This window comes from Oxyura jamaicensis, chromosome 1, assembly GCF_011077185.1.
Source record: "Oxyura jamaicensis isolate SHBP4307 breed ruddy duck chromosome 1, BPBGC_Ojam_1.0, whole genome shotgun sequence".
Taxonomy (NCBI): Eukaryota; Metazoa; Chordata; class Aves; order Anseriformes; family Anatidae; genus Oxyura; species Oxyura jamaicensis.
This window is the reverse complement of record NC_048893.1, coordinates 73,449,208-73,476,901: the sequence shown is the minus strand read 5'-3', so window position 1 is coordinate 73,476,901 and position 27,694 is coordinate 73,449,208. Positions and strand designations below refer to the sequence as shown.

Below are 27,694 nucleotides of genomic sequence, written 5' to 3'. Positions count from 1 at the left end.
CCATGGCAGTCTGGGTCTTTTCAGGGGCTCATGTGTCCATTGTGCTGTGTGGGAAGGATCTGCTGCGCCTCTGCCCTCTGCAGCCACAGCTCAGCCGAGTACCTAAGCACGTGCTTAACTCATAATAGCGCTCTCTTCATGGATCCCACTGGGATGTTGGTTCTGCTAGTTCACCCACGCAGGCAGTGTCTTGGGCAGGCTAGCCTTTCCAGTCTCTACTGGAAATACTTCTCCAAGGACTAGATCTGGCTTTTCAGGAGCTTTGGAGTGAGATCAGATGCAGCGTTGTGGTGTGAGTCTCTGCTAAGGTGGGAATGATGTCTTCAGGGGGATGGTCCGTGCACACATGCAATTTCCTTTGAGTCTTGGGCATTTGAGATACCCTGCCTATAGGCAAATGGCTGCCCAGCCAGGATTCTGGATTGTCAGATATCCAGAACTTGGGTGAACAGTCAGAATTCTCTTCTTCCGTACCATAACATTCACGGGGAGCGAAAATACAACGGAGAGACACTTGGTTTATTGCTGAGTTGCTGCTTCCTGTTAGCATTAGAAGGCCTGTGTCTTCTGTGTGTGGCTCTCTGAAGTGCCAGCTGGGATTTCTGAAATGCTCTGTAGGATGCCTCATCAGTGGCATGGACCTGCAGGCCACAAGCTGACCAAAAGTAGGCCCTGGGTCATTAAGCTGGTGCTTTGATTCTTAAAAATGCCATTTCATGACTGGTGATGAACCAGTCTTGTGATCAGCAAATGGCCTCAGTTTTGTTGCTGATCCAGTGATGGTGGTGTCTGAATTCAGCCAACATGCCGTGAAATTAAATTTTCTTTTGCAGATTGAATTGCAGACTTGAGGCTCTGGATCCAACTCACACGACCGGTGTTTTGTTGTTCCTTATGGTGTCACTGGTGATCATCCCTAAGAAGAGAGATGATGAGTGATGCAAGTGACATGCTTGCTGCGGCTTTGGAGCAGATGGATGGCATTATAGCAGGTAAATACTTGGAGCTGCTTATTCATTTAACTGTTTCAGTCCTCCTTTTTCATACCCAGAAGGCAGAGTTTCAGGCTGAAGAGGCAATATGCTGGTTATTTTGTTTGGCATCTTCCCTTATGGCTTAGAGATTACAAATAAACAGAGTGGAGGTTGCACAGACTCTCACACACAGACACAGCTAAATGGATTGTAGTTTTTCTCCCGCCCTCAAACAAAATGCTGCTCAAAATGGCTGAGTGATGCAGTTCAGCTGGTGCATGCAGCACCATGAAAGCCAATGATGAGGCACATTTCAAACCAGCATGAGTGTGTTTAAAGAGCTGCTGCATGGCAGGAAGAGACAGGTTGGCTAATACCAGCTATTCTGGCTTTCCTTCAACTTGGAAGAGTTAAAACATTAATTGATTTTTCCTTTTTTTTTTTTCAAAATTTGAATGCTTTGGGTATAAGCATTTCATTTGGACCTGCCTTTAATATTAGTGCTTTTTATAAGTACCTGTAAATTTTAAGTGGACTGAGGAGAGGGATCACAAATTAAACAAATTCTGCTTTTTAAGTTGAGTCTAGTGAGTTAGAAAATAATGTAAGTGCACAGCATAGAGGAGCAAAGCAGCAAGAAGTTAATAGCTTAATCCTATTCCAGCAGAACTATGCAAACAGCTACCCAAACTGAAAAATATTCTGCAAGGGTAGCAACACAGTTATAAAGTCTTTAATAGTTCAATTTAAAATAATTTCCCTTAGGGGAGGGAAAAAAAAAAAAAAGACATACAATCTGTGCTTTGCTTGAACAACAATTTTTCTCTGCAGTTTTTCCAAAGATATTAAGGACACTTAACAGGCATGCATGCAAAGTTGATTCAGATGGATCATAGTGATCTCTAAAAATACATACAAGCTGTGACTTTAGAAATTTCCATAGTTAGATACTGGTGCTTCGATCAGATCACGTATCTGTTTCGAAGAGCCTAAGTTGGTTATAGCAGGATAAGGTTTAAAACAAAAATAAAATGTGATATTGGGATGTTTAAGTCACCACAGACTAACCATGTGTCTGAACATGTCTTATGTTTTTGTGGGGATTTTTCTCTCCTTTTTTTTTTTTTTTTTTCCAAGGGAATTATGCCTGCATTTTATTTATTTTTTTGGCTTTGCAGATGAGATGAATGAAGGTTCATGGCAGGGCATGTATGGCATAGCTCTGTAGTTTTCAAAAGCTGACAGTGCAAAAGCTGATGCTCTGTCATAAGGATGTCTCATTGTGCTGAGGCATTACAGTATTAAGATCACAAATTAGCATGGTGAAATTCTAGTTGGAATTAGCTGGGTTGACTGAAATCAGCCTTAATCCTGAATTTGTAGTTTCCTTCCTTACTTAACATATAGCAACTTTTAATATAGGTCAAACATAACTATTGTGAGTTTATGCAAAAAAGAGTTTTTTGTTTTTTTCTTTATTAACATGCAGATGTCAGTGCTACCATGTCAAACTGTTGGGCTTTAAATTAATTGAATTTTATTTTTGCATTGTAGAAGTGATTTAGACTTTTTGTTTGTCTCCATATATCTCTATATCCTTAAATTATATAAAAAAAAAAAAATCCAGTGCATTGGAGCAGAGTAACGTATTTCTGCATGGAAAGTGCTGAGCACTATTTCCTCTGGAAATCATTGGTGTCTGACTTGGGTCATGCAGTCCCCAAAGGGTGACTCAAAGCATTACTGCATGAGCCTGTTCCCTTCACAGTTTCAGCCTCCAATGTATCCTTGGGAGTGGGAGCCCAGCCCATGCCACAACCTCTTGGGTGCTGTTATGGCACATGCATCTTTTGTCAGATCAACCCACCTCCTCCTATCCACTAAAACTGCCAAAGGTGGTGGAATTCCAAACATACGTCAGCAAGGGCTTGCCCCCTCCATATTGTAGGATGCTGTGTGGGGAGGGAAGGGGCAGGATACAGCACCAGTGCCAAGATTGGTTGAGATCAATTGCCACCAGTAGCAAACGCCACATGACATTTCTAATCCTTGCTGCCCATCTCCTGTGACTGCCTGTCCTACCTGCTTGCCCTGTGCCTCACTCCCTGTGGTTTTGATCCACGCAGGTTCAAAGGCGCTGGAATACTCCAATGGCATTTTTGACTGCCAGTCCCCCACTTCCCCCTTCATGGGGGGCCTGCGGGCACTGCACCTGGTGGAGGACTTGCGGGGCTTGCTGGAGATGATGGAAGCAGATGAGAGAGAGGGGCTGCGCTGCCAGGTCCCGGATTCAACGGCAGAGGCTCTGATTGAATGGCTCCAAAGTCAAATGGTATGGTCTTGCCTTGTTTCACCTGTGTTTTATGCAGGGCCTTCAAAAGCTTATGGGTTGGTTTCAAAGAACCAAAGGTACAGGGTTTTATTTGGAGATGCTGCTGTGGGGTCTCAGAAGAGCAGTTGCCTGAATACTTTGTGCAACAGGTTGGCTTTCGCTTTCTTTGATGTATACTGTGCTTCGTTTTAGTGAGCAGAAGTTTTTCAATAACTGGAGTTCCAACTCCGAGGGTTGGGGAAAGACATCTTTATAGGAGTCAGACACCTAAATGGAAAAAGAAAGTTCTCAATATGAACTTCTCACTAAAAAGCATATTTGGCAGCACATTTTTTACGGTTGCTATTGGACTTCCTTACCTGGTTTATAACATAATTGAGTGGTGTATATGCTCAGCATCCCATTAACCTTGAAACCAAATCATATTTCAATTTTCTGTTTGTGGATCTATTAGTTTGTTATTCCTCTTTTCAAAGATACCTGATAAGGGTGTTCTTTCCCCAAGCCTTGTCTTTTCCAAAAATCGAATTTTATTCAAAAGTGGAGGCTACATGAAGACTACACTGGGAAATAAAATGTTGTATTTATCAGGAGGTGAGTTATATGGCAGCATTTTTGAAGGACCCACTGGTGTGGTCTTTGGGTGCCCTATGATTGGTGGCTTCTTTACAGGGCCAATGAGGAGACCTTGTGCTCATGGCTGGTGGCACTGTGCCTTGTTGTGGAGGCCTGTGTATGTACAAATTTCACTGAAGCTCTAATGGGAAATCAAGGCTTATTTCTGGAGGCTGTGTTTCAGGGTTTAAGTCAGTCTGTGGCTGTTACAACAGCTGAAGTTGTGTGCTTCTGCAGATTTTGCCAAATCTGTCTATGGCAGTGTCCTGGTCCGTCCCCTCCTCTGACATACCAAGGTGTTGGCCAAGGTGATGCCATATAGCTGAAATGAGGGTTGCCAGGTCTGTTGAATACAGGTCTGACACTGGACAAGCATACCGTGGTGGCTCCATGTTGCACCTAATGCATCGCTACAGCCAGTGGCTATCAGGATGAGAAACCACACGTCACCTGGTCCCATCCTGTGGACATCACACCTTCTCTCAGAAACGGTTTGATCACTGTGGAGCTACGACTGATACTACAGGATGCATTTTTCTCTTGATAAGCAGTTTCATCTTGGTGTTCAGCTACAGCATGCAACACTGCCCAGCATACTGCTTCTGTGAGGGGCCCCAGTGCCCTGCAAAACCTGCACCCTGGGAGCACAACCAGGTGTCAGGCTGCAGTTGGCTTGGCATGACCTGACGTGCCATCTAGCGGCACACAGGCTGGGCACAGCGCCCTGGGAAGAGGTGGGGACCTGGGTTAACATGGCTTGGCTCACTTGTGCAGCTCTTATGGCAGAGTTTGAGGCGAGAGTGCTCTGTTTATTGTGTTTGTTTTTTTTTTATATATATATATATATATTTATTTTTTTTCTTTTTAAAAATATTTTTTATTTTGCTCTGAACTACTCATCTGAAAATGCCTTAAACTTAGTGAAACACGTGAGCTTTTCCACAGACTTCTGTGCTACTTAGATCTCACCCCTGCTGTTGGTGTGGCAGTAAACATTAAGATCAGGAGGAGACAGGAATGACATTAAAATCAGATCTTTAAAAAATGCAGAGATTTTGGTAGCATCAGCATTTCCTTACCCTGTAACATACAGCAGTGAACATTGCTGTAACTAGTCTCTGCTCTGTGTGGAACAGAAATCAAAGGACTTAACAGCTTTCATGCAAGTATGGCCTTGAAAAACAAATAAGTGCTCGTATGCCACATAAACAGCCTTGGAAAATTAACTTCTCCCCATGGGGTGCGTAGTTATTGGTAGTCTACACTGAGCAATGCTGATCTACCATGTGTTTGTTATTCTGGAGTAAAGGAGCCCAGGCTGGCTTGAGGCTGCAGTGTCTGCTGAGATTAGTGAGGTGAAGGTCAGTCTTTGCCCTGTGGGGCAGCAAATGTGTGATTTACGAATGCCTGGCTGTTAGGAGCTGGAATACCCCTTCAGACCCCTTTCATACCCCTTCAGACCCCTTTGACATGGATCACCATGTAACAATGAGGCAGCAATGGTTTTCATTGTAGCAGTGAGCTGAATCTGGAAGAGGAAGGGCTCTGTTGTGCTGTTCAGCTTAGTGCCACCTGAGCACTGAAAATGATTCTGCAAAAGATAACAGAGAATAGCTATTCCATACATGTTTCGCCTCAGACTGCCTCAAATGATTCCCCCATACTCTCTGGCCTCCTTAAAACCCCTAGTAGGATAGACTGAAAGTTAGGCTTTGTACTGTGCTGTAGGTGAAGACTGTGGGATTTACAGGTGCCACCAGTGTCATCAGTCCCTATGTGAGTTGGGCAGGTTTTAGGTGAAGTGCCCTGATGATTTACAGGAAGGCTTTCTGCAATTACGCCCATCCTTACGGAGGAAAGAAAAACACATCCCTTGTGTGAATTGGTTTAATCCTCTATGCATGAAGAAGCTGCATCCACCAGGCTATTCAAATCCACTAGAACTGGTGCGTGATGTCCCAGCTGAAGCCATAACCAAGTCTCCTCTGTCTCAGAAATAGTGTTTGCTGCTGCCAGTGTGTCACAACAGAAAAATACTCTCCTGGCCTTCAAAGGGAAACCGCTGATGCCCTAGTTGGGAAAAGGGTCTGACAGCAGTCCCCCAGAGTTGCTCACTTCTGTAAAATATGGCAGAGGATACAATTTCACCATGTCTGAATGGGCTGCCTTGTGTCCCTGTGCCACTTAGTGACCGATTTCTGCTCCTCACAGTGTGCATGACTGGTATTAGAGAAGTCTGTGCAAGCACTCAAAAAGCATTAAGGAGTTAAAGTGGCCATGTGACACCAGAGCACACGTACAGTGCCTGGACATCTGGCAGAGAATTTTCATGAGGAGTGATCAAATGGTTCTCACTGGGGAGTTTCAGAGAAGTTGCAAATGTGGCTTTGTCTTGCACAGATAAGCTGGTGTAACTGCAACATTTCCAGTTGTCTATCTACAGCTAAAAAAATATCTTTGTGTTTCTGAAACCATGCATACGTCTCTATATACAAATGGATGGCAGGTGAATGCTGTGATTAAAACTAGAAATTAGGGCATTTGTTCAAAGTCTGGAAAGGGATTGAAGCCTTTTCTAAGGTCTGAAGTGTTGGGACTGAGTGCTTTCTCTGGGGACCAGCTGTGAAATCCATAGCCAGATCTCACAACTATTGCAAAGTCTTGGGGTTTTTCAGATTTCTTCTGATCAACAAAAATGCATAATACATTATGATGTGTGCTTTAATAAAACATGTGCTGTACTCTGGATGTGGAGCTTCTTGTTTGAATGTAGATGTGTGAGTAATCTGTAATGTCATTACCAGTAAAAAGACTATCTTAATTGAAATTCTGCCTTTTGCAAGACCAAGGCAACCCTATTGTTGCTGAAAAGTTCCAGCAACGAGAAGTTGACAGATCGATCTCTCAAAGAATAATTCTCAAAAATCTTGCTCCTGGTCATGAATGTTGCTCCACTTTCTCTTCAGATTAAATAAACAAGAGACATTTTTATTTCTGGTTGTTGTTTTTCTTGACTTTTTTTTTTAATACTACTTATGAAACAACCTTCTCAGAAAGAAGAAACCAACAGGGTCTTGTTAAAAAGGAGAGTAAAGGGTTACATGCGGGTGGACAGTCCCTTCCCAAACCTAACAGCCAGCTTCTTCAAGCTCCTCCTCTAAACATTTATATATGTCCTCCTAGAGTTCATATGGTATGCCATCTCCTCTTTAAATTAAGTGCTTCTTGAACTGCAGAGCTGGGATAATACTTTTTCTTTAAAATTCACCACGATGCATAGCAACAAGTGCAATTGTGGTTTTAGCTTCAGAAGTGAGTTTCTGTAGCATTGTAAGTTGAATATGAGAGCATTAAAATAAAAGACACTTAAAGGCCTTCAAGGATTTCTCAAAGAATGTTTTCAGCTCATCTGAAGATGATAGTGTGAGCTGTGGTTCCCTAGTGTCTTGTGTAATGCAGAGTGTCCTCTGACAGACCAGCCTCAGATTTTAACACTTTTTCAATGAGTTAATTCTTCCCAAGAGTGGCAAAGAGTAATGAGAGTTAATACGAGGGAGCATTATGTTTCTGAAAGGAGTTTTTCTGTCTGCATAAACATAGCTTGTAATCTTCCAGAGATACTTTAGCCTATTTGGAAGACAAAGCAATTCCCAAGTTGTGGAAATGGTTTGGTTAGCCAGAAGTCTTCTCATATTTTTTATTCATGGAAAAAAATGTTGTCTTCAAACCAGAGTTTGTTGTTTAATTGTCTTAGTGTGGGCGTATAGTACATTAATTTGTCTCAGCTTGTGCTTATGTTGAGTTCAGCTGTCGAAAAGTCCTTATGGTAATGTGTGGCACACAAGTTTTACAACCAAACACCTGTTTGAGATCTCTAGTTACAATATGAAAGGAGTCCTGTGATATTCTCTCAGTCTGCCGTTACAGTCTTCCAGTAATACTTTCTGTTCATGAGAGAGCTAGCTGAAATGCAGGACCCTGCTTCTTGCTAAAAGTGATCATCCAGACTGCTGTGTTTTTAATACTGGGAGGTGATGTGGGTTCATTAACAGCACATCTTGGCCTGGCATATTCATGTATCGCAGTTGAGTTTATCATCAGTGAGAACAAACTAGGCGGTCCTGCAGTGGAGCACAAGGCAGCCCTGATGCCAGAGCATTCAAAAATCATGATTCGGAATCCAAAATGCATCCCTCTGTCTTAAAAAGCATGGGTTCTGTGCCTCTTCTGCTCTTCTTTTTTTCTTCTGGATTATTTAGCATCATGTTTTTGAGATATTTTTTTTATCTGTCAATGTTAGCTGTAAATGTTTCTTCTTCATAATAAAAGCTGTGCTTTTTTTAGATAATCATGGGACTCAGCGAGCTAGGCTCTGTGGTCAAAAATAGTAAGGATTTGTTATGCTGATTATGATACTGGTTAAATTGGAACCAAAACGCTGGGATAAGTGTTGGTTGTTCCTGTGGCATTTTATGTGCTTTGAAGTACAACGTAAATTGAGACAAGGCCCTGGTGAGATCTGGGACCATTCAGTCAACTTCTTCCTTCCTCTTTTCCTTGGCACCTAAGTGTGAATTAAATGTGTTCTTCCAGCTTCTCCAGTTAACAACATATTAAGAAAAGCAAACTCCCTCCTGTTTATCCCACAGGCAGATGAAGGGACCAGTTTGTGCTCTGTGGTCCCTGCCCGCGTGGTGGAGCTGGGCAGGCTCTGGTTGGAAGATGAAGGACTGAGCTTCCCGGGCTTTGATGTGTTAATTCCCAGAGTTGCTGCTCGCTCTGCCTGAGGAGCGCTGCTGCTCTGCCGCGCTCTGCTTCCCATGTCTCCCACCACAGTGCCACCTTCTCCTCCACCCTTGGTGAGGAGACCTGCCCTCATTTAACCTCTCCATCACAGTTCAGAGGAACCCTGACGGCACCACTTGGTGCAGCGGGCTCCTGCAGTGCCTCAGCTGCCAGCCACGGTCACTCGCATCCTTACATGTATGAAAATAGCTGCAAGCAGCATGGAGTATAGCTGGGACATTCATGGGCACTGCGTCTGGCTAAATAAGGTAGGGTATCTCTGTTCTGGCTCTTGCTTTGCTCCGAGTGACAAGCTGTAGCTGGGCAGCGCTGTGAGGGAATTGGACAAAAGTACTTCGTCTTTCTCTTGCACAAGATACCAGACAAGCTACTGTTGAAGAAACTGAGTATCTTGAAACGGTTGCATCTTCCCTGTTCAACAGCTGTAATCTTTATATTTAGAAAATGTTTCAGGTAAATTCCTCAAAGTGAAGGTCTGTCTTAAGCTGCTTTTGGGATTGTTTTAGGGGAGCCTCTAAAAGATAGTGTGGAAGTTTTGAGTGTTTTTTTTTTTGTTGTTTGTTTGTTTGTTTGTTTTCCCTTTCTGCAGGGAGGAGCTAATCTGTAAACTTTAGGAAAGGTTTAGCAGCTGGTCTGCATGCCTGCTGCTGCAGCATTTGGAACAGGCTGAAAAATCAGAGTGAGGAGGCATGAGATGCGGGTTTGGGAGGGTAGTGGTGGGCTTCCATGCAAACTGGTTAAACACCAACACGGATCACGTTCAGATGGATTTGACCAGTGTGAATTTGGGATAGAATTGATACTTAGGAAGAATAAAGCTGTCATGGCTCTGTATGATGGGGAGGGAGTGGTGAATGCTTTACTTGGAAAACTGGGAGATTCTGGAGCTGAAACCAAGGGACCCCTTCCAAGGGACTCCCTAAAACTGAGAAAACAGACAAAGCAATGGTAGCTGTGTAGGTGATGTGTATTACAACAATCTGAACAACTTAAGCATGTTGATGAGCTCTAATTTAACTCCAGATGGTCAGGAAAGAGAGGTCAGGGAAAACCCACTTGGCCAACTGTTGACTGGGCTATGGTGGTCAGAACAGCACAATCTGCTGTACAAGAAAATAATGCTGTGGAGTGGCCATGCCTTTTGTACAAATCAGCTCACATCTTCAGCAAGAACAGCGTGATTTGTTCTGCTTATTTGTCTCAAAAGCAGAAGAGAAAATGAAGGATAATAATGGCATCAGCTCTAGTAGACTAAAAATGAGTTTTATTTTTGAAGGGAGAATTCAGCAATTGAAAGGAAAGCGATTCTTTTTTTTTTTTTTTTTTTTTTTTTTGATTTTAAAAAAGCAATTTTAAAAAAAATTTTTTTTTTTTTTTTTTTTTTTTTTTTTTTTGGAAGTTTAAAATAGCAGCTATTAGAAACTTTCCTGTGGTTTGGATTGTTAACTTGTTTCTGGGGAAAATGGATTAAAGAGTAAGGGCAGGGAAGCTGTGAAAGTTTTGTGATGCATCTACTTATTACAGGAATAATTCTCTCTAGAGCAGTGTGGATTTTTACACTTACATGACTGCAGACAAAGTTTGCACATGTGTTTAGCAGATTAGCAATGGATTGATCTCGCAGAGTTTTAAGTGCACTAGGTCTGATTTTATAAGGCATCTTAAGCAAATCTAAGCAAAAACCTCAAACTTCTGAGAAGCCTTGGTGGCATCGTGACAACTGCTCTTTTGTTTCTAGGATTAAGATTGGTACTAGTAAGCCTGCATTCTCTTCCCATCCAGTGTTCTGCAATTAATCCCTAAATTGAAGACACATGCAAAGTCTAACTGGTTAATTGAAGATAAATTTTCCTGATGAAAAAGAGCCTTCTTTGGAAAATGGAAAAGCTGGTCTTACACAGCTTGTAAACTATGTTAATCCAGTATTGACGCTGATGATACGAATTTAGTCCAGAACTACCAGATGCTCCAAATACTCTTGCAGTTGCTGTTGAATCAGATAATTGCTTTTCTTTTAATTTTTTTAAGCAGAGCCTGGTGAAATAGTTGCTGGGCTCTGTCCCAGGGGAGGGTGCTTTTCTCTGCATGGGGAGAAACTACCAGGTCTTGCACTCTCCAGCCCTCCTGGTGTGTTTCTCCATCTCTCAGACCTCCCAGCAGCCCTTTCCTCCCTGTTAGGGGCTCTCTCCACCCCATCTTGTAATGTGCTGCTTTCCCATATCCAGTGTTTTGGGCATCTTCCCTCTCTACAGCCCTATCTACATCTTCCCTATCCACAGCCCTGCCTTCTGTAATCAGTACCCCACTCTTCTTTTGATGCATTTCATCTCCTTTCTTCCTTTCCGTTCTCTCTGAGAGTAAAATCGTGCCAGGCATCAACTTTGTACCTTTGGGAAAGAGGACAGCAGAGGAGAGATGATAGAATGCATTACATGGCAATTGCCCAGCAGTCCCTGATCTTTGCACTGCCGCAGGAGGTGCCAGGGCTGCTGCTCAGAGAAAGAGATACCGTGGCTGCTCTGTTGTCATTTCTCCAACTCTCATCTTTCCCTGTACTGTGACTGAAGACAGTGACTTTCTGTCTCTTCATAGCTAAAATGTGCTCTGATATTGCAGGTGTTACAGAGAAGTTACAGCATTTCAGACAAACAGCAACCTGATGTTGGGTTGTACACAATGCTTTCTGTTTTCATTATACTGTAGGAGGTCTGTTTTTAAGCAGATTTTACAAAATACTTATGGTGTGACTGCCATTAAAGACATCTTTGTGTTTGATTTTGTGGAAGAATAGCCTTTACTCCAGTTCTCTTCAAAGTTCTCATCATTTCCTCTCAATTTCTATTGGCAATGTGCAGCTATGGCCTGAATACTCTGAGTGCTTCTATTTTAAAACCAAGAACAACATGCTAAAAACAAAAAAGTTTTTTTTTTTTTTTTTTTTTTTTTGAGAAATGTGAAGAGAGTTTAACAACAAAGGTGTCTTAGCAAGATGTTGTGCCCAATGACTAACATTCTGCTTTAACGCCTCATCAGTTTTCACAGCGTGGTAAAGACATTTTCATTGTAGTGTGAAACCAGTACTTGCTTACCTCTTCACGCAGTCTTTGGTTTTAGTTAATTTGTGTCTGGTTGCACAGTCTAGAAATAGCAAGAGGTTCAGTGGTTTGGGCACTGGTATGTTGTTTGGGAGGCCGGGAATTGAGTCTTGTGCTCTGATGAGGACGTTTGTGTGAGCCCCAGCAGGATGGAGGGCACCTTTGCACATCAGCTGCCTTTTTGTAAAGGGGAATGAATATCCCTTTCTGACATCAGAGACACATGCTGTGTTGATAAATGCATTTTGTATTACAAAATGTAGGTACTGTACTTGTGGAGGCTTGGTAAGGGATACTGGAGGACTGAGAGATACTGGATACTAAGGGATACTGAGAGATACCGGAGGACTTCACCTGAGAATAGAGCTACAGAATAACAAAAATATGAGGAATATATATATATATATATATATATTTACTGTGCATACAAGTGAAGTCACAGGATTTAAAGCATAATGTCCTAGCTGAGCAGCTAATGAGTTCATTTTGGAAGCTCTTTGACTTGTTTCATCTTAATTTGAACTGTTACGAAACTGAAGATCTCAACTGGAAATCCTATGGCATGAGCTCAATTCTGTTAGAGGTCAGGATAAAAACAGAGGAAACCTAGAAGCATAGAGTACTTCTGCTGTGGTTTGGTTTCTGGATGGTCAGAAAGACCGGTAGTTTATTGCTAAATAATTCAGATACGGAGTATCATTATGTTATGAGTTATTGGTACAAATTACTATGGAACATCCTTTCTTAGTATGCTGTAGATTTCATGATTTCAGGGGAGATGTTATGGTCATCTTGTGAAAGTTACACATGGATGCTTGAGAGACATGTTTGCTGCTGCACAATGATATAAAGGCTGCCTGACACAGCCTCGTTTCCTGAGGACATTGCTAAGGTGAGCTCAGACATTTTGTACCTCCTCCTGTTTGCTTTGCACCCAGTCTTTAACTGGTGCTGGTGAGCATTTTGTTCTTCCAGTTTCAAACAAAGGAGTTTTTCCCACCACACAGACTGAAACACAAAACATAGAAAAGGTGGTTTAGCCAGGAGGTCTCCTGACACATGCTCCGCAATGTGGGGAGACAAACTGCTTGGAAGGGACACTTGGAGCAGAAGCCTGAGGCCTGCTGCTCATACACTGGGGTGGCCTCTCTTGGCAGGCTGGTGCCACAGCCTCACTGGGGCACCACAGTCCCTGGCCTATTTTCTTTTCATCACACGTTGAGCGGGAAAACAAGGCCCCTTGAAGTTGGTGGAAGTCTCAGTGCTGAGCACACTGGATTTCAGGACAGCTTCTCAGATTCCTCTAAGGGATTCATGCAATGATGGGAACAAGAATTTCTTTCCTGAGCTGAGATCTGAGTATAGCGTTCAGCACAAAGTACTGTGAGACTGCTTTGAATATGGATAAAGGAGAATCCTTCTCCCTGCTCAAGAGCACTGAAGTTATTGTGAAAGTTGCTGATTACTGTGGACTCTGGTAGCATTAGCATGTATTTTTGTTTCTCCTTCGCCTCAGGCAGCTTTATAAAGAGATGTGTTTAGAGTGCATTCACCCATACCAAGTAAAATGTGCCTGATAGAAAAGGATGTCTCTTACTACGTGTTTTTTAAAAAAATCATTTGACTTGCAAGAAGCATAATGCACATTTGGTTAATTGTAAGTTGATTCTTATTTTCACTTTCTGAGTGTCTCAGGGTATTTGTCTCTCTGTAAGTGTAGTTTCACATGGTACACCACTGAGCATGAATTTTGTTAACAAATGCTGAATGTGCAGTAATGAATTCCCCAGAACTGGGTCACCAGAAGGTTCTTCCCTTCTCATCTTTAAGCCCCTGAACAACTCTTGTTCTGAACTGTGGTTGTGTATCCTCTGTTGATGGTTTATTTGATTTGTAACCCTCTGGGGACTGGGAAATACTTCAAATCTGTTCTTTAACAGAGCAGACTAATAGTACTCTGTAAGTGTGTTGATAACACTGAATGACATGTAAAAGTTGTCCTTCGTAAAGGCAGAATCATGAGCTGAAACTCAGACCTGTGTACATTTCGGTTGTGTTAATATTGCGATAAGTTTTTAGCTTCTATGTTTTTACTGATTATTTGCCATCTTAAAAAAAAAAAAAAAAAAAAAAAAAGTTTGATTTGCTTTCTGCCTACTAGTGAAGAAAACTGATTTTGTTTTGAGTTAACAAAAGATAATTTTGTCTTGATAAATTCCATTAAAGTATTAACAGTAAGGCTTCTGAGACATTTTTTGTGGCTCAGTGATTTTAAGTCTGTGGCTTTACAGACCTTTGACAGTCCATAGACTACAAAAAAAACAAGGATATTGACAGTAGGCTTAAATTCTCCATATATCAATGTTCCACTTGAAAATTCTAAGGGTTCACAGATGAGAAAAGGTTAAAGGTTGTTATTACAACACAGTTGCTTATCTTTCTTGTCTGTGTTAGTGTTATTGTTAAGTGTTTGGCATTGCAAATTATCTGTGGCTGTCACTTGAAGCTGATGGAAACTACATGGAAAACTATGGTTGTTGGAACCTGGGGTGATGGTAATCAGCATAACCCTTTTGACTTAAATTTACCCTTCCGGTAGGGTATGTCTGGCTCGTAATACTGTATTTTAAATGACCTTATTGCAATGCTAAGTGTTACAGTATTAGATTATTTTCTGGCATGGAAGGATTTGAAAGTGGTATTGACGAATGATACTTATCATAAGATAGCTGACAATATAAATTTGTTGTCTTTTTCAGACTAATGGACACATATCTGGGAATGGAGATGTATATCAAGAAAGGCTGGCTCGTCTGGAAAATGATAAGGAATCTCTTGTTCTGCAAGTGAGTGATCACCTAAATTATTTTTTTCTGCCCTTGCACTTGTAACGCTTCTTGGTATTATGCAATTAAACCTCCAAGGATTAATTTCCAGTTATATTGTCTTGAACAAGAGATGGAGGGCTTGCTGATACGTGAGAGTTAACCCAGATTCAGGTGTGAATTTAGATTGCACTAAAAATCTAAATACCTTACTTTCTTTGTATCTGATCTCTTTTTGAATCTTGTTAGCTGAGCAGATCTGCAAAGCCACCATCTTACATTCATATGTATCTGTAAAATCACCTTTTATTTTTAACTGTTCGCATGCTGTTTTTGTCAGGTGACATGTCTTGTCGTGCCTTGTTCTCATGCAAGGTGACAAAAGCTGCAGGACTGGACGATGGGCAGGAGGAGGTGAGCAGCTCCTTGGAGGTTCTGCTCTCCTGCTGCCAGGCTGCACTGTGCTGGGACCATGGATCTCCTCTGAGCTCAGCCCAGGGCACCTTGACCAGCTGGGTTACTCCTGCCATCAGAGTTGGGACTACCTGGCACCCGTCTGCCTGCACTGGCGTGCTGCAGTCCCCTGACATGGACCTGGCCTGAGGGCTGCCTGTGGTAGCATCAAGCTCTGCTCCAGTCAGCTTGTCTTTCTACCCAATGGTGCTGCAGATTTCCTCAAAAGAGTCTGTTTAAAACAAAACCTTTGTTCAGAAGAGGCATGAAAAGAAGAAGCCATACACTATGGTACACTGTGTGCAATCCATTGAAAAGCAGAATAACTGGCCGTTTGGTTGTTAAGTCAGTAGTAACGGGCAAAGACGTAATTGTTTGTCATAAAATGCAGCAGCCACCCCTTGTAGGACAAGTCAGGAGAGGAGATACAGAATTGCAAAGTGTCTGCCAGAAGATTTGCTGAAATTCCCTTAAGTGTGAGAGTAAAGCCCTCCCATCAGGTTTGCTGTGCACTGTGCTCACTGCAGAACTCTGCTGCACCATCTCCTCCCATGGTCCCATTTCATCTGTAGCCCAGCTGGTGCTGTTACTTACACACAATTTTTCAGGTGACACATACTGTATGGGTGTGAGGTACTTATATGCATGCCTTTATCTCCTCTGTGCAGGTAAGTGTGCTTACGGATCAGGTGGAGGCCCAGGGAGAAAAGATTCGGGATCTGGAGTTCTGTTTGGAGGAACACAGGGAGAAGCTGAATGCCACAGAAGAGATGCTGCAGCAGGTATTTCACAGTCACTTTTCTGTCTCACTGTCTGTCTTTGTTCCCTCTTAATAAACTGCATTTTGCTTCCATGAGAGCAATGTGCTTTAGTTCAAGGTGTTGTATCCCTTAATGTCACTTAGGTAAATGGTAATTTGGTACCATTTTTGCTTTAAAATCTTTGTACTTAGTAACGTCAGTGCTGCTTTATACTGTAGGAATCCAGTCCTGCTCTCCTTTGAGCATTTCCCCACTGAACTTCAAAGAGACTTGAATAAAAGCCTCCGGCAGGATGGGTGGATTCCCCTCAAAGCTCCTTGCTGCTCAGGGCAACTGTGATGACAGACAAGCTTTTTTCTCAGCCTGGCAGCCAGCCTGTGATAATGCCCTCATGATCTCAGCTGCATCCTAGCTGCCTGGGTCTGTCGGATGGTTAATTGCTGTGTCCAGTGCTTCAGAGTACAAAGAGTATGATGGTTTGTTCCCTGAAAGAGGCCTTTAGCTGTAGAAATAAATTACAGATTTCTTCCTCTTCAGATGAATAATTCTGATTTGTTCCTCTTTATCTTGAATCAGGAGCTTTTGAGCAGAACATCCCTTGAAACTCAGAAGCTGGATCTTATGGCAGAGATATCCAATCTGAAGATAAAACTTACATCTGTAGAGAAGGACAGATTGGACTATGAGGATAGATTCAGAGACACAGAGGTGAGTAAAAACCAATTGTCAAAGTCATGTGTGGTTTCACATTATCTGAAAATTTGGGAAACATCTGGGAATATTCCTTTTCTTTCCTCCCTTCCTCCCTCCCTCCCTTCCTTCCTCCATTCCTTCCTTCCTTTCTTTCTTTCTTGCCAGACAAGGAAGGAATTCCTCTTCAGCTTTAAAAAATTTCTCTCGTAAAATAAAAACAGTGTCCTCTTTGCCTTGGTAAATTCTACTTTGACAAAGAAAGATTTCCAAAAACAGGTTGTGGCATTTAAGTTTCAGTAAGAGAGAATGAGGTGGCTCTGTGATGGCTTTTTGAAGTCTCACTTCAAACCTCAGCTCCACAGAAGGGGGCTGCAGGTAGGCAAACCCATTTTTTTTCTCAAAACTCCAAGAATTAGGCTGTGCTTCACTGCAAGGGTGACATACCAGAAATATCTTGGAGTCTGCCTGGGAAGCAGAAGAAAATTTCCAGTTCTGAGTTCATAGATGATCTGAGACATCTGATGTTCATATTGTGGATTTTCCAAACATGATTCATTTCTTGAAGGGAAGAAGCCATAATGTCATCACAGGAGACAACACTTGACACTTCCACTTTCATCAGTGGTCTTTCAACTCCCATTCAGATTCCTATATGTTAGTCAATGAAATTTAATTCCTTCACTTGTATTGCAAGCAAAAGAGTAAAAGTTAGGCATGCCTTTACATACTTACTGTCTAAAGTAATCCACAAACCCAAAGAAGTACACCAGATGAAAACCAGTGACTCAGATTATGTTTGGACTTGAAAGGTGGTGATCGTTTATGTAGTGATGGTAGTGTCCATTTCTGCAGTGTAACACATCAGGCTGCTGCCAAGCCATGGCTCAAATTTGTGTTGAGCTATTACATCCCATTACCTTTTCCTCTAGTGTGATACCTAGATCTTAGCTGAAGGATGATCACAGCAGTGCCTTAAAAGTGGCTGATTTTGCAGTCCAGGCAAGTGACTTGCAATGTCACAGATGCCTTTCAATGCCAGACGGATTGGCAGAGTGAAAGGTGGAGCGAATCAGTGAAGGAGTCCTGATTCTGTAGAAAGTGTGGGGATCACAACATGCACTGCAAATTTGCAGGCTCTGTGCAAGAGGCTTACCTGTGTGGTAGCTATGAACAACTTGCTGTTTGAAATACCTTGAAATATGCTTTATGTATTTGATAAAAATACAATAACCTAAATTATGTTTAAAAGGTAATTACTATATTTGAGGGCTGTATGCTGGAAGTTTGTGCCAGGCCTAATGAACTATTACTAAAACATTCTTCTATACTTAGAAACAGTGTAGTTCAGTGTGACGGAAATTATTGTTTCAACACTTTATAGCTATAAAAGGCCTAGATATTGAAAGGTATAATGTGTCTAATTTCCATTTTGTTCAGTGGGAAAATACTTGACTGCAAGATCTCAGCTGTAATTAGATGTAAGAGTCTCAGACACAAGATTTCACGTAAAGTCTCTGATCGGTATTTTGGAGTTAGTATTTATTTAGAAGTACTCAATATTATACTTAGTATTGATCTAATTATATTCTTACAAAGTTATAGAGAGTAATCAGTTTATTTCAGCAGAGTTGATTAAATATTTTGAATATTCTACCCTAAAACACATTATGGAATTTCCATGCTGTTTTCAAAACAAACAATCATACCCAAACTGGGAAAGAAAAATTGCTAGTGTTGCTTCTGTTTTTATTTGGAGAAAAGAACATGGAAAGGAAAAAAATGTTAACATTGTTGACATCTGAAACCAACTTTTGTGCAGCTGCTGTCTCCTACAGAATTATCATTCATACTAAATCCCTCGTATTATCCACTTTTTAATAAAGTCTCTTATTGCAACTTCCCCTTCTAGCTTGGTCGGTTTCTCATATTCACCATTCTTTCCCTAAAACGATGCTTCACTAGAAGCTGTAGGCTTTTTTTTTTCATCTGTAAGCTTTTTTTCCTTTGTGCTCTAGGAGTTTCCTGTCTAGATGCTCGCAAATACAGAGCTTTTTCAAAGCTAAATGTATAATTAATAGAGGTTTATAATTGATCTGTTCTTTAAACCATTCCAGTCTTTCCACTTTCTCAGCAGACACCAGGATTTTTTTCCTTAAGGAGCATGGGTGGTCTGAGCTGGGCTGGGTTTATGTAAGAAAATATACTAGGGAGTTTATTTAGGGAGGAGTCCATAACCAGACATGATCTTTGAAGCAGCAGCCAGAGGTTAAAATGGAGCACTCATGGGGAATTCTTCGTAACTTAAACACCACCAGGCTCCTTTGGGCAGGTGAATTTCTCAGTGGAGCAAAACCATGAATGTAGTTTGTATTTGCAGTACCAATAAGGAAGCCTCTGACCCTCAAAGCTTAAAGTTGTCATTGCTTTTTTGTGTCTCTCTGGCCCCACAATCAAGAGCACAAGTAACACGAGCAGGGAAGGAAAAGGTTTTAGGAAATAGGAGTTCGTATGTCCTAGCCTCATCATCATTAGTGTATCTGTGCAAGGAAGAGCTGTTGGGTGTTTGCATGGAGGGACCTGACTCTGTATCAGAAGAGGAACATTTAATTGCTCTTTACCATTTTCCATGTTTTTAAATAATGTAGTAGCAGGGGAGGCAGAGCTCTCAGGGTCTTCACTTTTTCCTCTGCTTATTTATACAAGGTCTGACCCCTCTCTTCTGTACTGATGAGAATCTCTCTGTGGAACCTGTTTGGTTTTTAATGTGCTTCTCTGCCTCACAAAGCTGAGAAAGAGTGGGATTTACAATTACTGTGTTGTATATAACTTAAGACATGAGAAATATCTCTTGTTGCACTTGCAGGAGAGTAATTGAAAATATTTTTGGTGCAAAGTATGCTGTTAGGTCTCTTTATTTCTATCTAGCCATTGAGCAAGTTGTACTGTCTTTTTGATGACCAGTTACCAGCAGTAAAGGAACCATTACACGAGAGGCCGTGTAATGGCCTAAACAGAGGAATTTGGTTTCCATTCCAATATCTTACAGTCTTGGTTGTGTAATATTACTGTTTCCTGTTATATTTTGTGTACATCTTGACACTTCCATCAATATGGCTTGTGCTAATTTTTCTTTCACAAGAGGATATTTTTTTTCATTGATTTTTGCCTCACAGCAGCCTTTTGAATATTGATAAGTGGTTTCCTTCTCCTCCTCCAGTAGTTCAAGTGATAAATATGTAGGTAACAACTTCAGCAGAAAGACAGGAGGAGAATTGGCTGCCGAGACAAAAGCCCAGAACAAATCCATTGTCATAGCTTCAAAGCTAACTCTTGGACTTGTGGATGTAAATTTGTTAGAGGTCTTTAACACTTGGCACTGGTGAAGAAAAGTTCAGTAACGACATCCATGTGTAGTTATACTAAAGAGTGATGTGCTTTGTAAAGGTCACACACTGCAAAATCAGTGAGGAATTGCAGGTGTATCCAAATCAGAGTTGTACATTAGCAGCAGTAATAGTTATTACCGTCATCAAAATGTTCTATATTTTCCTTGTAGTTCTGGTAATTGAGCTTGGATCTTGCTAAAGAAATACAGATGCTGCTCTGTCACCATCAGATTCATCAAGCAAATAAAACAATAACCAGGGATTTACAGGCTGAGAAAATGTGGAATGGAGCTGGAAGGCAGGTGTTACGAGGGACCCATGAATATTCTCCAAATGTCAGCCTCTGGCTTGTTCCAGTGCTCGTAGATGTTAGTTCAATGTACAGCACCACTTTACATGGATAGGATTTGCCTTTCTGCGTAGGAAGACAAGCAAACCTAAGTACTCCGCTACCCTCTTGGTAGTGTAAAAGCCATTAAGCTGCAGTTTGAGTCCTCTTCTGTTTTCTAGGGTGCCCAAAGAGCTTATCTTCTCTTTCAATGCATTCCCTAGTGATAGGGCATTACAGTAGCTGCTCAGGAAAGGTGGTTTTTTTGTTTGTTTGTTTGTTTTTTATGTAAAGCACACAGATGTAACAGTTTTCTGGTGTATGTTCATAAACTAAATGTCAGTGAGTTTTATATGTGAAGTAGAAGCTCACTGGACATCTTTAAGCTGTGTGAAAGCCACAGCTTTCTGGTAATATGCTTCCCTTCTGAACAGGGAGATGATTTTCCCCATAAGCTGTGGTTCCTTGTCTCATATGGGGGGACACTGTCCTGGCCGTCGTACAGGCTTCTGATAGGTCTGGAGGTGGTTGCTTAACATCCCATTTCTTGATCTGGAGGATGGGGAAGATTGGAGAAAGAGTGCTTTGCACCTTGCCGGGACACAAACTCAGGGTTCATTTAACTACTGCAGGAAGTTAACTACTGTGGTGCTGCTGGCACTTGGGTTGAACATCCAAACTTGGAAGGTCTCTCCGGGAGGATGCCCAGGAGGTTGAACTGTTCTCCAGAAAAGCTCAGGTGCAAGTTGGTGGTTTCTTCTGAGTTTCTTCTAAACCAGGTTGAACTTGCAAAGTTCAATAGTGGCACCATTGATGCTTAAACAAATGTGCTCTGGTGCTTAGAGAAGCAAGTGATGGTGCTTTTATTCAGTGTGTGGAAGGTCTAGTTTGAGTGACAGAAATGTGGATTCCCACTGAAATCTCTTCATATTATCCAGCTGAGTAGCTGGATGGGCAGGAGGCCTTTATTTATCCCAAGCTCAGGTATCACAACTTCAATTTCTTTCTTTTTCCTCTGCCCAATTGTATTCAGTGCAGTAATGCAGAATCTGAGAAGTAAGGTCCCTGAATATCCAGAAAGTTCTGAATTCCTTGGCTTAACTATGAATTTGGGTGATGTGTTTGTTTATATAGAGTTCCTTTTATTGCTGCTGATTTTTTATGGTCCCACCAAGGCGTGCCTGGTCAACTATGACTCTGTTTACTGATATATATATATATATATATATATATATATATATATATTTGCTTTTGTTTCTGTTTTTCCCTCAGGATTTGATCCAGGAAATAAATGAATTGCGATTAAGAGTGGGAGAGATGGAAAATGAAAGACTCCAGTATGAGAAGAAGCTTAAAACAACCAAAGTAAGTGAAACTGAGGGAAAGAAACAGCAATAGGCACAATTCACAGGTTTTAGAACTTCTTTCTCTTCTCCCCAGTCCTTGCCTGCACCTTGGAAAATCCTGAGCACACTCAGGGGTTCCATGATGCTCACTTAACAACTAGAACAAAGCCCAGAAAGGGGTTATTTCTGAATTTTGTGTTGTGGTTTTCAGATCCAGGCATTGCTTTTTATGAAGGATAACTCACCATGCAGCTGGTCATTAACAGTAAATCATAGAATATCCAAGTTGGAAGGGACCCACAAGGTTCATTGAGTCCAACTCCTGGGTCCCCAAGGGACCACCAAAAAAAAAAATCAGATTATATATTACCTGTTTAGACCCTTCTTTCATACATGTGTCAAGAAACACTAGTTGCAGCACGTAAGATGTGTTGTGGGTGAGACCAAAGCTGAGCATTTATTTTCTCCTAAATGTGCTGAAAATCAGCTACTTCTGAAGAGAAAATATCCCCCTAAGTAATTTTAGCAGTCTGTTTCTGTAAGTGTCTGACTTCTCTTTGCCATTTAGCTTGTCTCTTTTCTATCTTTAGTTTTCTCTCACTCCTCTATCTCTGTTACCAGTCTTTAATGGCAAAACTTTCTAGCATGAAAATCAGAGTGGGTCAGATGCAGTATGAAAAGCAACGGATGGAGCAAAAATGCCAGATGCTAAAGGTGTAGTAGTTTCTGGGTAACATTTGGCCTGTTTTGAATTCTTCATGTTCCACCATTTTACAGTTTGTCTTGCATTGTGTTGTTATGCTTTGTTCTTCATTAATTCTTGTGTGTTGTTATGCAGTGCTTCCTTTTTCATTAGATCAGAAAGCTCTTTATGTAGATAGACATTACAAATACCTCTTATATTGGATGGGAGAGGATTTTAGTGTATAAACTTTGCATAAGGTATTCGTAATTGGGTTAGGCTTGAGTTAATTTTTGTTCCAAGGGAAGACTGCCTCTTTTGTAGTTTACATCCATTACTCAAATGAAAATTTTCTTACCTTTTTAGAGAACGTTTATTCATGAAAACTAGCTAGAGAGCAGTGATTCTTTCACACTGTCGCCTCTCCCAAGTGTAAGTTTACATATCATGTTTCTAATTCAGGGGAGAACATGCACAACATCAAAACCCACATCCAACTCTAGTTGTCCATGGGCTTAACAGCTTCTCATGTGACCAAGAAAGGGTCTTGTTTTGGAGAAGCATGGCTCTTAAACTGTCAGAATCCCATCAAAATCAGTACCAACTTGGAGCACTAGAGGATTGTATTATCAGGTCCCTGTTCTGGAAGAGGTTTTGATTTCTTCACAATTTCAAGATAGAAATGATGCTTCAGAGCAAAAACAGAACAATTTCAGGAAATGTCTGGGCCATAGTATGGGGGTATAGGTATAATTTCTGTTCATATTTGCCATGGATCTTTTGAGGGAAGCTCATGAAAAAATTTAAGCCATAGTATTCTAGTTTGGTTTATTACTTCAAGTATTTAACACTTCAGTTAGAAGCTATAAATGCCAAAATTAGGGGTCTTGCCTCGTTTTGTTTACGAACTGAACAAATTAAATTTTTAGTGTTGGGTACATTTGTACTGAGGGTCCTGTCTTGATGATGTTGCACAAGATATTCTCGGACTTCAAAGAAATATCTTATTAAACTGCATAGGATTTGACTCAAATTTTAAAACTTAAATGCATTGATCTGTGTTAGTCAGTTGCTGGTGCAGATGGTTAGACCTAAGTTATAATTTGACAGCATTTATCTAATACACCCCAACTCCCCGAAACACCATCTGTCTTGTTCCCATGTATCTCAATTCTAAGTTTCCTTTCCTAATACTTGATCAGCAAGCCCAAAGTATGGCAGAGGTACCATGTTTTTGTCTGAACTGCTTTTCAGTATCTGTTTATGTGCTTAATGGTGTTGTGATCAATTTTTCGTTCATAGAAGCAGTGATTATTTCTGAAACTGTCCTCAGCCTGTTGTAAGCACAGTTCTGTAATTATCCTGCTTTGAACATGCAAAATGCTCTATAAATATAAAAATAAATGTTTGTATATTTTAGCATTCTGCCTTATCACCTGCAATTTTTCTATCAGTGCAAGGCTAAATAAAAAAGAAAACTGTTGCTTTACACTTTCTTTTTTAATTTAGATGTAAAATCTCTTTTCAAATTATACATAAGACTGATGCTTTTGTTTGTAAGTCTCCTGGTTTTTCCCCCTTCAGGACTCAATAATCTGTTGCAATGCTCAGTGGCAGAGTTTAATGGATGTCACTTTACCCAGTGTAAATGTCAGGGGGTGCTTGGTCACTTTCACCGGCTGAGGACCTGTCCGCTGTGCTTCATAGAAGTGAATTCTGAAAGCACCTCAGATGTGTATGGAAACTGTCACTGAGTAATTCTGTGTCTGTTACAGGATGAACTAGCAGCTTTGAAAGAGAAACTGGAGCAGAAGGAAGCTGAGGTAAAAAGATTGCAAGAAAAATTGGTTTGCAAGCTGAAAGGAGAAGGAATTGAAATACTGGACAGAGGTAAGACCAAGGGAGGCTTTCTTAGGACTGTGTAGAGGCACCTGTCCTCCTCAGTCGCTTTATCTGAGGTAGTACTTCTGTGAGTGGTTGAACCAAAATAACAGATAAAAACAATTTTCATGCTCTTTCTGCCTTTGAGTTTACTACTTTTACCATATTTAGTGACTATTCACAATGCAACTGCTGAACCTAGCATCAGAATAGGTTCTGGATCAACATTAAACTACCTTCAGTAATCCCTAGTTAGTTCTTCATATGGCTTGTATGGTGTCTGAAAAGATGCAGTTTATATTGGCAAAGAAATCCCTAAACTAATTTCAACTAGGTCCCCAAAAAGGTTTTACTGAGACGTTCCCTTCTCAATGTATCCCTCAAAGTGTGGGTATCTGTGCTGGGCTTTGCTTATATACCTCTTACTATTAAGGAGGGGAAAAAGCCATAATGCAAACCAAAGTATGATGTGCAAATCTTCATTGTGTCCCCAACCCTAAATAGGTGAAATTGAGGATTGGTTTTGGTTTTATGCACTGGTTAATTCTAAATCCTAATTAAACTTGAATTCACACAGATACGTTATGTGTCTGATACTTTTAGTTGCTTTCAAAGAAAAAAATAATAATATTTGGGGAAATTTTAGATTTGGGAACTTCATTTAAAAATAGAAAATTTACTTTAAAGCCTCAAAAATTTTTCCACGGACTTGCTGAAATTTCACTTCTGAATGTATCTCACTGGTACTTATTGCAGATTTTAAAACTGTGCTTTTAAAGTATGCTTTTTAGAAAGCCACGAGAGATTAATTAGTCTTTTCCCCTAACCTGAGGTAGAAACAGCTCTGTGTAGCTTGTCAAATTGTATTTAATAAAATTATCTGATTTTAAAACTATAAAAGCACTGGAAGTGACCACATCAAAATGTGATTTCTTTCAAAACATTTAAATGTGGAAAAAGGTCTGGCTTTATTGCATTTATTACTACCTAAATGGCCCTTTTCTTCCTTGGGGGCTGCTTTATACATTGAACTGCTATTACCCTTTGGTTCTCACCTTTAGTTTAGTTTTCGGTATAGCTCAGCAGGGGATCTTCTTCCCCAGTAAACTATGATTTTTCTGCCTCAGAACAATACTATATAATAATGCAGATAACACGGGTTATCAGCCCCATTATATGAATTGTTCTTTTTGAACACACATTCATACATTTTCACCTAGCTGGCTTTTGCATAGTGTTAGCTTAAGAGTAAGCTATTGGCATAAGCCTTTTCTGAGACCTTACAAGTGAAAACCTATAGTAAAATAAATAAATAAATCATTGATATAGATAAATATGGGTGACAGCAGCGAGACTGAGTCATTAGGAACATCAGCAATGGGGGAGTGCAGGGTAAAATTTTGAACTGCTTGCTTCTACAATAGCATGTGATGAATAGTTTGCTCCTTTAAGTAGCAATATTTTGTTAAAAGTTATTTAATGTCATAACCTTCATGCTAATTTTAAATCCAATGGACTTTCCTGCACAGATGAAACCTGTAAAAAGAAGTTAAAAGATAAAAGTAAGGTTTCTGGTGTCTTTCCACAAGCATTTGTATTTCAGAAGTGCTTTCCAGAAGAGCTTTCTGCATGTACATATAAAACTGCTTTAACACACAGGTTGCATCATCTATAACCCTTAGTTACACTTAAGGTAAATTTTGAAAATAAGGATGGATATATCAATCTTGAAATATGTTTTCTGAAAAAAAGCTAATAGACAAATATTTAGTTTCATTGAGACACAAAATTTCACTTGAAAGCAGAGTGCATAGATTTTTCTCCATAAAATGTACCTGCAAATAAAACAGTTGCCTGTCATTGAAATGAAGTTACAATCCAGTAGGCCAGATTTTCTATTAGCATAACTCAGTGAAAATTTCTGGAGCTGTATCAGTTACAGTTTTACCCAATATGTCTAAATGTCTCTTATCTAGAAAGCCAGCCAGGCAGCTTGTTTTGTTCTTGCATTTCATTAAGGAGGAAAACGATCTTCCCACTGCATTTTTTTTTCAAAAGGATTTTAGGAAGTTCAAGTAAAATATTTTATTGCCTGTGAATTTAGCTACCTCCCTATGATTGTAAAGAAATGTAAAGTTTACTTCATTTATTCAAAGTAGATTTTTAGCAAAATTTGAGATGATTTCCATTCTTCTTACGTTTATGTAGTCCAGAACACCTCCAAAATCAAACCTCATAGACTGTTAGAACATATTTCCATGTATTTCTATTACTTTGTAAATAAGGATTATAGATGAAGTGCAGAACCATGATCTCTGTATTAGGGACCTTTTCCAAGTCTGAACTACAGTATGTATTCTAGCATGACTGCTTGTCACAGCAAACACTTGCATCATTCCATTGTGCTGGCCTCATTTCTACATCCATACTGAATTATAACTAAACACCACTGCACAATGCTTTCTTCATTATGTCCATTAATCCTATTGCTTTGTATAGTGGGTTTTGGAGATGCCATTTGGGGTGTTTGTTGACTGTAGTAATGAGGATGTGTTTTTATTGCACTCCAGTAGTACTATTTTGTATTTTGGACCTTATGTTTTGCAAGTATTTGATTATATGAAGGACAGAGACAGTGATAGTCAAGCAGTAGTTTTACTTGTGACTCAGTTTTTCTAAGTTGAGGGGGTGGATAATTTTGTGAATTTGGTCATTTCCTTGATTTTAAAAAAATGTTAGAAAAAAGGTTTTGTAGAAAAGGGGTCTTTGTATTTCCATTTAACATAGAATTTAAGTGGCTTGTGTTTTGTCTTTTAATTTGTAAATTTATCTTCAGATACTACTGAGTCAATTCTAGGGTATTTTTGTTTTCCTTATTTCCTTACACTGTCTTACTTAACTTGACTTAGGTAACTGTATTGTGTTTTTAGATATAGAGGTACAGAAAATGAAGAAGGCGGTAGAATCTCTTATGGCAGCAAACGAAGAGAAGGTAGCAAAGTCATTTTTTTTCTGTAATCATCTAAGTGAGTTAAACTCTTAAGAAAATCTGCATACATGTCACAATTCAATATAAAATCAAATTTGTAAGAATCAAGTATTCACTATAGTCAGAAGCACCGCTGTGCCTTTTAAGTGGATAAAGCTGGGCATTTATGAGCTCTGTCCCATGTCCTTCAAATCAGTGTCATTAAATTCAGTGGGACTGCATTCTGCGCCATGTTTTGAAATGTAAAAAGATCCAACACAAATCCCAGGAGATAACATAGGCCACATTTCAAAAGGACATTCTGTAAAGTATGGATTGTTTTCATGTATAGTTTTGCATATTCACATGCATGTGCATTTTATAGGATGTTTTCTTTTGATTACAAGAGCCCTAAATCTTTTGATTACTGCTTCCTTTGTAAATGACACATGCATTATACTTGACCTTTGACTTAAAGAAGAGCTGAAATCCAGTTTCAAGGCTGGGACAATTCTGGTGATTAACCAGATAATAGCTTTTGCTAAATAC

At 40.3% G+C, this 27,694-nt stretch overlaps 1 protein-coding gene across 11 annotated transcripts in view; it reads left to right on the top strand.

The window, feature by feature from the left end:
- The window catches only part of PPFIBP1 (PPFIA binding protein 1), a 113,776-nt gene that overhangs the window by 61,275 nt on the left and 24,807 nt on the right, over positions 1-27,694 (top strand). For 3 of the 11 annotated variants that reach the window (XM_035321251.1, XM_035321266.1, XM_035321250.1), the window contains exons 2-11: positions 834-992; positions 3,101-3,306; positions 14,582-14,668; positions 15,769-15,882; positions 16,438-16,569; positions 21,541-21,633; positions 22,236-22,328; positions 24,072-24,186; positions 25,707-25,739; positions 27,108-27,169. In XM_035321251.1, the coding sequence (XP_035177142.1) occupies positions 929-992; positions 3,101-3,306; positions 14,582-14,668; positions 15,769-15,882; positions 16,438-16,569; positions 21,541-21,633; positions 22,236-22,328; positions 24,072-24,186; positions 25,707-25,739; positions 27,108-27,169 (999 nt within the window). In that variant the 5' untranslated portion in view covers positions 834-928. Of the gene's footprint in view, positions 1-833; positions 993-3,100; positions 3,307-8,838; positions 8,976-14,581; positions 14,669-15,768; positions 15,883-16,437; positions 16,570-21,540; positions 21,634-22,235; positions 22,329-24,071; positions 24,187-25,706; positions 25,740-27,107; positions 27,170-27,694 lie in introns of those variants that run through there. The other 8 variants (XM_035321309.1, XM_035321273.1, XM_035321256.1 and 5 more) reach the window with 4 other exon arrangements.